General features: G+C 39.4%; 1 protein-coding gene across 1 annotated transcript in view; it reads right to left on the reverse strand.

Annotated features, from left to right (window-relative positions):
- The window catches only part of LOC121673230 (epidermal growth factor-like protein 6), a gene marked incomplete at its 5' end in the record, with an annotated part of 29193 nt that extends 18852 nt beyond the window's left edge, over positions 1-10341 (reverse strand). The window contains 6 exons of the mRNA XM_042046361.1: positions 1368-1490; positions 3202-3336; positions 4025-4144; positions 4956-5075; positions 7854-7946; positions 10134-10341. Of these exons, the coding sequence (XP_041902295.1) occupies positions 1368-1490; positions 3202-3336; positions 4025-4144; positions 4956-5075; positions 7854-7946; positions 10134-10341 (799 nt within the window). The remainder of the gene's footprint in view (positions 1-1367; positions 1491-3201; positions 3337-4024; positions 4145-4955; positions 5076-7853; positions 7947-10133) is intronic.
- Positions 10342-13070: the final 2729 nt, after the last annotated feature.

The raw sequence follows: 13070 nt of genomic DNA on the forward strand, positions 1-13070 counted from the left end.
TATTTTATACATAGAGTTAGTCAACAAGAAAATTTCTCTGGAAATTTTTACCTTCTCATTAAAAAGAAAAAGCCAAATAAATGAACAAAAAAACCCCAGACTATTTTGATCTGATGTATTTGTTTAACATTTCACCTGTGGTACATTTTGTTTTAACAAAACCATATCAACATATGTGACATATGTGTCATGTCAGTTTGCTTTGATATCCAGTCAAATGCATCCTTCCATTTCAGTGAACTAAAGTGACGTATCACAAGGGATGTGGACTAGCAAGGAAACTGGCTCATAGGATTGAATTTGAGTGGAAGAATGTTCTAAACAGCTCTGCTGTGGTAATCTATGTCCATATCAAACTTTTCAGTATCAGTCAGATTTTTGTGTGTTTCTTTTTGCTTGTTAAAAGTCAACATTTTTTTACTGGAAGTTGAAACTTAAGAAAATGGTGCTCTCCTGTGCAGAGCCAAGAGTTGGACTAATGGGTCCCTTGCAACACAAAATATTCTGTGAAAATATTAATTTATCAATGTGTATTGTAATTTTCAATTACTATCATAATGGGAGTAGGAACATGAATAATAGAGGGACTCAGAGAACATCTGTGACATGAAGTATAATCATAATACATACTACATACATAGCTAATCAAGAATTACTTGAAAAGATTTATATATTATGTAGGCTTCATCTGCTGTAGACAAAAACTTTTAAAATGTTTGAGGAGGAGTCAAGTGTCCGCTTGAGGAAAACATCTTTAATGATGTTTCAGGAGAAACATCTGCCAGGTTTAATAAAGGTATAAATTAAAAGGTTCATTTTAAATATACAAGAACAGCCTTTCTTTCTTTCTTCTTGGAGGGTCATATGCAGTTAAAGTGGGAAATGACATCTTTATAGGAGGTCTTCCATATTCAATAGACAAACAAAGGCAAAATTTTAAGTGAAAACAGTTTAACACAGAAGTCACAGCTTTCCTCCCTTTTCTCATTTTTTGCTAAGTTAGCCTGAAACTCTTCTGGGAGGGACTGCACAGCCCTCCAAGGGGCTAACTTGGGAATTCATGGGAAAATCACAGGAGATTTTTAAAACTATTTTCTCTGTTTTTTCAAGACAAATTCACTTCTCTGTTCTGCTTGCAATTCCTAGAGATGAGACTTGGAGACTTACAGGCAAAATTAATTTGAACAAGTGATACTTGTATTAATTATATTATGAGTCATACAATTAATATATTATTTTGTGGAGAGGTCTTGCTTGGTTGGTATTGAAGCACTGTTCAGCATGACATTTCTGAGAACATGCCTTGTAATGATCAGTCACTGGAGAAAAACAATACAGTACCATTCCTGACATCCAGTGGTACTCACCAGCACAATCAACTCCACTTCCTCGGTAGCCCTGTTTACATTTGCAGTGGAAGGACCCTTCGGTGTTGAGGCACTCTGCGTGGAGGTTACACCTGTGTGTATTTGTCACGCATTCATTTACATCTGGAGAAAGATATAAATGCTTCAGTGAAAACTGTGTTGAGACCCAAGGTTCATGACAGCCTGCTTGTGCCACCCATGTGTTTCCAGGTACTGTAAGCACTAATGTTAGACCATGACAGTGCAGTGACCCTCAGAAGCAGAATTCACACTAGGAGAGAATGCTTGGTGTCCGCTCCAAATGAACCGATGCTGGAATATGCATCCATGGAAAATGTAGAGCATCCCAGTAAAGACAAAGTGAATGCAGTGATCTTCTGACTGAGAAGAGGATTCAAACTATAGGTTGTACACAGACTTCTATTAACACAATGCACAAGGCACCAAGAGAATGTGTGACATCAATCAAAAAACCGTTCACCAAGTCTCTCATTCATTCTTTCACTGTAGAAAGAATGTAATAGAAAGTTACCCTGAGCATGCCAAGATGTCAAGATCTTTAATCTACCTCTAACATTCCAGAAAACATATGATGCTGCATGAAACAAGGTATAATCAGGAAAATTCAGTAGAAAATACTACATTCGACTCACAGAAAATTGTACAGGCACCAAGAGTATTTGATGTTTCTGATTTCTCCCACATGAAGGAGTCATGTTGGTGCACAAATGTTTGCACCACTTGCATTTTATCCAGAATGCATCATTTTTAGCAGCTGACAGGTCCTCTTGTATGTCAGCAAACAAACAAGTAGCAGGAAGACTGACTCAAAAGTCTGGTGTGTCTGAGAGTGAGATTTAGGTTTGCAAATAAAATCCTGACTGCTGAGGCCTTTCCAGTTTTTGCCCCATGCACACATATTGTATGAGAAAAGTAAACATTTTTTCCACTTTAAATCTCACAGGATTTGCAGACAACATGAAATGCAAACTTAAGTCTCCAAACCTGCCTTATGATCTCCCTCCCACCCCTCACTTCTAATATTCATTAAATATAAACAAATCACATTAATTGTCTTTTTTAACACACTTATAGTAGTTCTAACCCTTCCAGGCCCTTGTGTAGTCAACAGCTTGAACAATACTCCCACAGCACCTGCTGCAGTAACTTACACTTGGCTGTCGTTCCAGCATTCAACTAATGGATTGAAACATGAGTAAGGGTGTTTTGACATTTGTTTTAACACCTGAGCATGTCAAGATAACTTTCTGCCTGTATTTATTTTTGTTAGGGAGAAATTTTGCCATGCAACAGAAATCCGAAAAGTAATTGAAACCTACTATTTTCATACTTTTTTACCCCCCAAGTTCTGTACTATCCATCCAAATAACTGTTTTTACTGAAGGCACTTAATTCACATTCCTCAATAATGACATGAAAAGAAGAAAAAAAAATATTGTGGGACTGCTTATTCATCCCAGTTTGAAAGCCAAGACAACAAAAAATGGTTCCTTAACTAAATCTTTACCAGAAATAGCGCTTTTTTTTTAAGTCAGCAGTTGCCAACTGGCAACAAATTCTTGCACAACTTGACTTGGTACAATGAGGCAATTTAAATTGTAAGTGCCAGTGATTCAGATTTTCGTAAGACTACAGAAGAAAAAACAGAGAAAAATTCAAAGTACCATCAAGAACATTTTTTGTGTGACATCTTTTACCCATTTCTGGGGCAGCATCCCCAGGACAGGCCAACATGCTTGAGGCAACAACAGGGAAGATGCACACTGTGGGAATAAAAAGAAGGAAGAGGGAGCATCCATGGGCTAACTCTTACCTACACAGCTGTAGCGGCCACTGGTGTATTTCAGTTCATAACCAAGCTGGCACTTGCAGTAGAAGCTTCCAAATGTGTTGATGCATCTGCGGTTGTAAGAGCAGACAGCTTTGCCAGTGGAGCATTCATCAATGTCTGCAGCAGGAGAAGGGATGCTGGTCAGATCCACGAGAAGGTAAAATGGGAAAGAAAGAACTTGCTGGGATTTGCATGGGAGTGGTTTGGTTTTTATCACAAATAAGCTTAATAAGTAAGTCCTATAATTTCACACTTGGTGGTGGCTTTCGCACGTGTTCTTATAAGTGAAGCAGTAAAATGTGAACTAACTTTATGGAAGAGCACAGTACCAAGTATTATAAGCAATGCTTTCTTCATCACAAGAAACTCACAGGTAATGTTAAGGCTTCTAGAGAAAGATCGAGAAGTTTGTATTGTGGGTCATCACAATAAAAGAAAGCCCCATCCAAACAAAATGCCCAAATCCTATAACACATTATGCCAGCAGGGCAGCTTCCTGCAGGCAAAGCACTGTATTTAATGGCCTCATAGCAATAGGCAGAAACTGAATCTGCTGATGACTCTAAATCATGTCAAAATTTTGAATTATGTACTGGGGATGAGACTTATCTGAAGAATTACATGGCCAATATTACAAGAAAAATTATTTAAAAAAAAGCATGAAAACTTTACATCACACTGAGAATAACATGAAGCACTATTTAAGCCAGCAAGGAGGGTTAAGTACTTCCTAACCTTTCCCCAGAATCTTATGGCTTCGGGGATCCTGCACAAAAGAAGCTGAGAGTGAGCTCTCTAACCATACCAATGCATGTCCTTCCATTTGGTCCCAGCTGAAGGCCACCTGATGGACAGAGACACTGCACCTGCCCTTTGACTTCTTCACATCCATATTGGCAATTCACCATGGCACATGTCCTAGAACCTAAAAACAGGATTTAAAATAACAAGAGAGCAAAATTCTAGGCTGGAATCACACACTAATTTTAAGTTAGATATGGATGAACACAGAAATTAATTAGAACAACAAAATTTAATTCATTATAAATAAAGCTATTCATACATTAACATATTAAAAATTCAGGAAACTATGAACAAACAAAACTCTGTCATTGAAAAACTAGAAGCTTCCTCAGGTCTGAAAAATCAGGTTGGCTTAAAAAGCAGAATGCTTTCCATTTCATGCTGGCTTAAAACACAGAAGATAGGTAGAAATACCTATTTTTACAACAAGTTTAGATAAGCCTTAGATCACACAAGAAATGTTTGCAAGAACAGTTTTCATCAACTGTGGAAAGCATATCAACACAGATAAAATAAATCAATTGTGGAGCACAGAAAGGTAAAGCAAGGAATAATGGCATGAAATTCAGCGCAGTAAAAAGTAATCTGTATTGGTGCTTTGCTTGAATACATTCAGTCATCCTTATTCAACAGATGAACTGGCAGGACTACACACCGAGATCCTACTAGCTGTTCCTCATCTGAATAAACACTATCAAAGACTTTTATCAGGACAAAAACACCTCTGAACACCAAAATATAAGTATGACCTGTTTACTCTACCCAGGAACTACCAAATAGGAAGTCTCTTTCAGCTGTGACAGTACCAGAGAACTGGGGTAAAGACCCTATCCCGAATAAACTAAATCTGTTCAGCACAAGAAGAAAATCTGCTGGGATTAAATGTGATTAGATTCTTTGGGTGTGCCTGTTCCATCAGCTCTGTTACTTACTTGCACATGTGCCATCTGGCATGAGCATGTACCCGTTGAGACAATAGCACTTGTAGCTGCCGTGTGTGTTCATACATCTGTGCTCACAGGGACGTGGCTTCAGTCCACATTCGTTCAGATCTGCAGAAGTCATTGGAACTGACTGAGTGCTGGGCTTTTATACATATATTCATGCATATAGGTGGATAATGGTGCCTAATGTGTTGAGTTCCCCAGAGTAAAATCGTCTGGATGGAAAATGAGCCAGCCCCTTGCAAGATGAGAGTTTAGCAGACCATCTGGCTGAAAGACTGCTAGTAAAACCAACATACACAGACTTCTACACTTGAAAAATTAATGCAAACTCTGGCCACATCTGGCCGCTTGTTAGGACGAAGTGGAGGGGTGGAGAGAATTGTAGCTAATCTCTTTTTAGGAGTTATTTTTCTGGGTTTCTCTGATTATAGTCCTCCAGTTGACCTCTGTACTAGAAAGGCAAAAACATGAGACTGAGAACAGCAAAACAGTTTGAGATAAAGTGAAACAAAGATTTTTACTTTAATTTTTCTGAGCTACACACTGGCACCAAGGTTATCAATAGCAGAAATGAAATACAATATATGATAATAATTACGTGACTTTAAAAGGATCAATCTCAAAAATCTCTAAATCCTGAGAATAAAACATCCTAAATCCTTCTCAAAATACAAGATTTAAAGACTTTTCAGAAACTAAATCAATTTCAAATTCCCAACATCTATCCTTCGCAGGGAGAAAAAGAATTCTAAACCGTTTAATTTGTGAGGTATAGGGTGAGCAGTGCTGACCATGATATTTGGCCTATGACAAGGGGACAACAGCTGTGTTTTTGGCTTCCATGAACTGACATCTCTACTTCTTGTAGTGATTTGTAAGCAGACAGAACTCATTTACAGAATGCACCAGTACACGCAGCCTATTCAATATGTGTTTAACAGCACATATGACCGATAACATAATTTCAGTAAAGATGCAGCTCTCCAGGCAAGCACTGAGCAGCTCCACTTCTAACGGGAAAAGCATCTGTTCTTGTGTCACACCCTGCAGACCACAGGAAAAAAACCTCCAGGCCATTCAAAGCATAAACTTTGTGGAGGTGCACAAGTGCTTGTTACAGCTCAGTCCAGGGAAGAGAGAGGGCTGCATTCTATTATTTAAACATAGGGTATGTTTGAAAAAGGACAACCTATCTGCTTGCAAATCACACTGGATTTTTGTGCTAGTGTGACTCCATTAAATAACTAAGACTCTCTTAACAAAAAAACTAGAGAGCAAACTGGAGAACAAAAGTTATTCCACTTAGACAATACATTTTCAAAAGTGCTTATCTGCACCTATCTCTCACAATGCACAGATAGCATACACAGCTCCAAAAAAGAACCTATGGAGATAAGACTAATTTAGCTCAGACTTGGTGGCAGACTAATACAGTCCCCTTATCTCTGTTATTTTAGTTAGCTCGTGTTGAGCTTGCTCAGCGGGACTTTCTGCTGTAAGGACAGACCAAGGCTACATCTGCCAGTAAATTAAAAGTGGTTATTAGCACTCCTGGCTGATGGAACAAACAGCTCTTGGACACTTCTGGCCTGTGCCAGCCACCACTTCACTGAAAAAATCCTGGCCATGCTTCAGAAGAAAAGCCCAGGAGATAATAGGGAATTTGCATGTGTAGGTTTGTGCAGTGCTTCCTCCAAGCCTCCGTCTCTGAACCTACTGAAGTGCACAGAACTGATGTGACTGCCTATGGAGAGCATGTCAAATGCATGTGGAGTTACTGCACAGAAAACACCTAAAAGCTGGGGGCTTCTTTGTTGCGTTTTAGTAACATTTAGGCTGCCAAATAATTTTTGAGGTTAAACTTCTGGGTTTAGGGGCTGAAGTTGTAAGTGGTATCTATGTATCTGTTATATTTAAACACAGCTGCTGTTTCCCTTTCCTCTCTAGTGGTTCTGAGGAATAAACTTCTTTCCCTGTGAGAAACATCAAAAGTGCAAAAGATGGATTTTTCCAAAATACTTAATAGTACATCTTTAGGGTATATTGTTTGAAGGATACTGTGTAATAGATGGGCTGTTTTGACTATAAAAAAATGTGTTTAGCATGTCAATGCAATAGTTTCAAGCAAAGTCTGCAGGATCTTAGGAAGCTAGCAAGGACAGACCTAGTCATTTGTGTGGCCTTTATGTCATGCTTCCATCATAGCACCTACAGTTCACTCATCTGCACTGCAGTAGGATGGCCTCTCCATGCAGTGACCTCCTCCCTTCATCTGATCCAAAACAGGGGTCTCATATTTTGGAACAGGAGAAAAAAAGCCGAGTTCTTACCAATGTATTAACTGAAATATTTCCATGTTGAATTCCAAGTTTATGGAGGGAAAATGGTGCATTTAAAGTTTCTTAAAATGCAATTTTAAGGACTACCAATGGTGGTTCTCAGAAATACCATCAGCATAGACAAACCACCCGGGCAGCTTGATAAACTGCATGTCTAGCATACAACTGCAGGTTTTTCTGATTAGAAGATTAGTTTAAAAATAAACATGGGTTGCTAGTTAAGAAAATAACATGAGTTGTGGAACTGACTCCCATCTCTTCTGGTACTTTCCTATATAGTTTTTCTGTGTCTGACTATAAACATGTCAGTTTGCACTTGTCATCAGCCCATAAGAGATACACAATATAGGTTCAAACTTTTGTTTGCTGAAGGAGGCTTAGTGCTTGCCTGGGATGCCTGAGATGCAAAAGCCTAAAATTCTTAAGTTCTTCTAGGTAAACAAGAAAATATCCTGGTTTACTATTTTGGAAGATGACACAATCCATAGTACAAGATAAGGAAATGGAAAACCAGCAGTCTCCTTTCTGAAGCATATGCACAAACCTTGATTACAGGTTTTCCCTGTGAACCCAGGGAAACATTTGCATTTGTTTGGTCCCATGCACTCGCCATACTTGCAGCCATGTCCACAGGTAGCTGGTGGAGTCAGGCAGAGAAAGAAGAGAGAAAAATAAGAAGTTAAAAATATTCTATTGGAGAACTTTTGCCCTGCTTAGTTGCCTAAAAACTTTTGAACACGTTCAGCATCCTCCATACCTCTCCCTCTGGTCTGAGCATGGTAACTACTGATTAGCACTTTATTCGGGCTTAAGAATAGTGGCGCTAACAAAAATTACAAGAACTTGGTTTTTTCCAGTTTTATAAAGACAAAAGGTCTCTCCCTCATATTTTTTTTTCTGCAATGCTTACAACTCACATTTAGTTTCATACTCTTGCCTTTTTCCTTTTTTTAAGAAGCCTATGTGGGAAGCAGCTGGCCAACAGCTTGAATTGCTATGCTTGGCATCTGGAGCAGAAAAGAGGTAACAGCACTCTCCTAGAGCCAAAGGAGACACATAATCCTACAGCAGTTTTACGGTCTTGGATCTCCCCAGTTACAGCTGAGGAACGTGTCTATCCCATGGTGGAACATCCAGAGCACATCTGTCATCAGACAACTGTCCTTACCACACATCCCAGTAAGTATAATTGCATCAGGTTTACAATAATTTGAGAGGGCTACATCTAACCTGGATGCATTAAAAAGCAACTCTAAACCCTCTGGATCATCAATCAGAAATTAAATGCTGAGTTTTATAAGCCTCAAGGCTCCTGAAATCATTATGATTTTCAGCATGGTGGTTATTCTGGAAGAGCAAACCAAACATGCATTTAAATCAGGACTAGCTCTGGAGAAACAGTGAAAGAGTGTGCACCAGGATGTGAATCTCAATTCCTTATTAGTTAAGCTGATCTGCAAACTATAGGAAAATTTAGTTAGCATATAGTAAAATTAATGTTAACATTCATTTTTCTGACTTCAAGTATCTTCCCTCTATTAACAGATGCATTCAGATGTACCAAAGGTACTAACTCTGTAGATTGAGGCATTTTTCAACACTTCTTCCATCCCTGAATACAGCGTGGCACACTGCAAGACCAGCTTGTTCCCCTGGGATCCCAAGGACTCCTGCTTGGGATGTTCTCCCATAGGATGGACACATTCCTCTGCTATAACTGAGGAGATGCAAGACAGCCAAAGACCAGCTTGCAGTGTTATAGCACTGAAGCAGAGAAAAACACCACATCTGGATTTACAATGCAGAATTACATTATAGGTGGTTTAAAGTGATTTTCCAAAGAAGAGTCTTCAAATTTTATGAAAACCTATCGCTTTAAAAAAAGACAACCTACTTCACTGGCTGATCAAAGTTACATTTGCCAGTTGTCCCTCCAGGTATTAATTTGCATCAAAACTAAAGTGTGATTAAGCAATGCAAGAAATACTACAATAAACCCTTTTTCCTTTTCTAAAATGGCATATAATGTATACAGAGCAGAGACATTTTAGCATCTTTCCCTTTTAGTATACGGGTATTCAGCAATTAATAATCTTAAGCCTCTAGACAAATTCACTAGATAGAAAAGGCCAAACTCTCTGGGACAACAGGTGCAACATCTGAAAAAGATTTCTAAAACATGTATTTTATGATTTTATTGTGTTTTGCCCAAGTAAAATTGGACAGAGAGATTCCACACTGCATTCTCCTTGGGATATGTAGACCTTTTACAAATTAGAAGTGTCTTAAGAGTCATTGTCTCTTCATTAAGCAAACGATCCACAGACCAGAACTCTAGGTGGCTACTCAAGCTCAAGTCAGGGGCACTTATTGCTTGAGTTTTATTTATATTTTTAGAAAGTTAAAACCTTCTGGTTCTCAGAGGCTGCATACTCTGAAGATAAAGGATACCAACTGATATGAAATCATTTTAGGGGTCCTTATATGGCATCAGAAAACACTGCATTTGTGGTATGTACTCAACAGCTGTAACAGTATAACCCCTGACCAGGGCTGTGCAGGAGGTTAGAACAGATGGTGCCTTCTGGATCTAAGAATTTCTGAACATGCAAGTTATGGATTGGTGTTATTTACCCAAAGATCTGCTCTTTTTTTAGAGGAGATGGTCTCTCAAGCATGTTTTATTCACTCTCTCATAGAGTTAGAAGATTTCACTCCTCAGAAGTTTTCTTTCTGTACCTTCTGGCAGACATGTAAGAAACCTTCCTTTATTAGTACCAGGTATGCAGCCACAGAGAGGAAACAAGCAGAAAGTTAATGTTACCTTCACAGTGGCCCTTGTTCTTTCTCCAGCCAGGACAGCAGTCCAACCTGGAACCGTAGCGACACACCCCAGGCTGGCTTACAGCCCCCAGCTGCCCATGAGCTCTTGAGCTGCGTAAGGAAGGAAAAACACTAGCTCCCTCAGGAAAATGCACTAGTCCATTCCTCTGTACACCCTGTTGTACATTTCCCTTATGTTTTATCCACTGTCAGGCATTCTCATTTCACCAAACCTAGGGCAGTGCTCCTAGACAGGAATGCAAACTTGCATTTGATCAGAGAAACAGGGATGATGGAAATGTTTCACCTGCAATAAATTAACTATGCAAGGTAAACCATTTCTAATGAGAAACATGGCACAGGCAAAAAATACAGCCAGCTCACTTGCTAGAATGAGTCATTTTAATATCAGTGAAGTCAATGGGGCTGCCTCAGTTTGTGTCACATGAACAATTGGATGGAATATATGATGCCATAACTGACAGCACTATTGCCTCAGATGATGAAAGACTGATTCTACAGAAAACCATGTTGTGAACATCAGTCATCCCCATAAAAGCTAGTGACTTGCAGGCTCATAGCATGCTCATACATGCAAAGTGATTGCATAAGTTCACATAGTCCCAAGCATGCCTGAGACTCCCTGACCATACAAATTAATGTCCATTTCACCTGCCAATAAGTCCAGGGAGTTCAAAGTCATTGTGCAGATCAACAGCTACAAGAGTTGGAAAACCTGCTATGTTAATTGCCAAAATTATAAATCAGATGGAAATCCACCACTGTGTAAATCTTCTAGATCTCCTCTGTGCTTCTGTGAGTGCTGTGGCTTTAGTTTTATTCTGCCTCTGCTTGCTGTTACTTAAGTTGTCCATTACCACAGCCTGTCCCCTTTATGAAATTCTTTCCTTTATCCAAAATCCTCTGTCCCCCTTGCTTTATCCAAGCCATAATTTAAAACGCATTTTCTTCAAAGAGTCCAAAGTGTTGTTTTTGACCCTGGAAATACCTTTTTGGTGAGAGCTTTATAGTAAGTGATTTGGGGTACTGAAGGGGGCAACACACTGCAACAAAAATCTCATGATGGAAAAAAATGGGGGAAAAAAGTAATCTGGCATGAAATTTGCATTTTTTAGTCTGAGGCACAAAAAAGGTATTACTTTATCACATTACAGAAGTGCTTTGCATGTATCCTCCTGTGCTTATCTGTAACAGTTGCACTCACATCAAAACAGTTCCTTCAAACATCACTGAGGCAAACTAGTAGAACACATATACGCATACACTTCAAAGATACAAGATGTTACTCCGTTGCATCATCGGAAAGAGAAGGGAGTTCAGAGGAAATGCATAAGCTTATGTATCTGAGATGCTCTAAACAAAGAGATGGTCTTCATGTCACCTGGCAAGTGAAAAATCTTCACTGTTGGAATAAATTGTTCTGAAGCCACCCAACCTTTGCCATCAACCCAGTGATGCAGTTTACAGCAGTACATGTACTCGTACATGTACATCTTCAGACAGGTGAAAAGGTGTACTGAACAGCTATAACTCCTCTGTTCATGTCTGTGACAAATCAGCATCCTACCTCTGCATCTACAGACAATAAAAGAACCTTTTTCCATTTTGTTATCCAAATGCCACTGGCTTGCATCACTGCCAAGTATACAAGTTAAAGAACATATGTTCTGCTTGCAGATGAGAAAGTGGCCTTGAATTCACCTGGGTAGTAAATGTACATTCTGCTTACATCCCAGAAAATCCCCTTGGATGCATCTGGATAGTGCCATGACTCCCCTGGAAGGTTAAAATGCCTAAAGCCTGGAGAAAAAAAGATCTCATTCCTTTCCAAAAGGTGCTCATTTTCACAGGAAAAACTTACTCAGTTATATTTTATTTAATAATTCACCTTAAAATCAAGAAAACAATGTCTTTATAAAGTATACAATATCTCTCAAGATTTCAGTATAAACTTTCCTTAAAACTGGGAAATGTTCCATAAAGCTGCAAATTAAATTAACATAACTGAACTCTATAGATACTGCCCTAGACATGGTCTTTCACTTGTTCTGACTTCCACAACAAGCATCAAGATAAAACTTACCTTTGGCAGAGGGAAAGATCAACTAGATTCCAAAATCTGGGAGGAAAATCGGTTTTGCCAGGTTAGTCCCTCTCACACACGAAGAAACAACACCCATCAGCTTAGCTATTTCTATCAGGAGTTCAGCATTTTTTGAAGAAGAAAGAAATTTAGAAAGAGGAGATTCTTTCAGGCAGGGATACCCTTTCTGGGAGAATGTCACATGAACCCTCCTGGATATTGGGGAAGAACTAATGTAGACTGGAGGCACAGGGCACTTCTGATGCCTCCTTGTCTTATATTCCTGTAGGATTTCAGAGGGACTACCTAAAGTACCTGAGTGAGATGGCTGGGCTTGTCACTGTCTGCTCAGTGTGCAAAAAATTCCTGGCCTTGAAGAACCTGCAGCCAAAATATGTGACCGAAGAAGAAAGGCAAGAGAAGGCACACACTGCAGGTCGGATCACAGCGCAGGTCAGTGGAAGAATGGTGACTGAAGAACTCTGTCCTTTGAGAGGCAGCACCAAGTGGCTACTTAGCAGTCCAGGGTGCCCAGGTGGGAGGGAAGTAATTGGTTTTATGTGGCTGTGGTATTGCTGACAGCACTATGTGACATCTAGCAAAGCACAGTGAAGATGAATAGTAACCACAACAACCCAGGGCTGCCTGAGTTTGAGGTGTCTGAAAGAAAGAGCTGGCTGCATTAGCTGTCACAGGATTGCTGTGAGCCATTAGCACCATTTTAAACTAAGTGGGACTAAGTTTCACTGCTGCTGTAACATGTATTGCTGTTGTGGTTTAGGAATGGTATTCCTCAGTTTAGTCCCCCCACCAAGACTCTCCACCAACCACTTG

Source organism: Corvus kubaryi, unplaced genomic scaffold (assembly GCF_017639235.1).
Source record: "Corvus kubaryi isolate FWS band 111438036 unplaced genomic scaffold, C.kubaryi_AGA036_p1.0 65286, whole genome shotgun sequence".
In the NCBI taxonomy this organism is placed as follows: domain Eukaryota; kingdom Metazoa; phylum Chordata; class Aves; order Passeriformes; family Corvidae; genus Corvus; species Corvus kubaryi.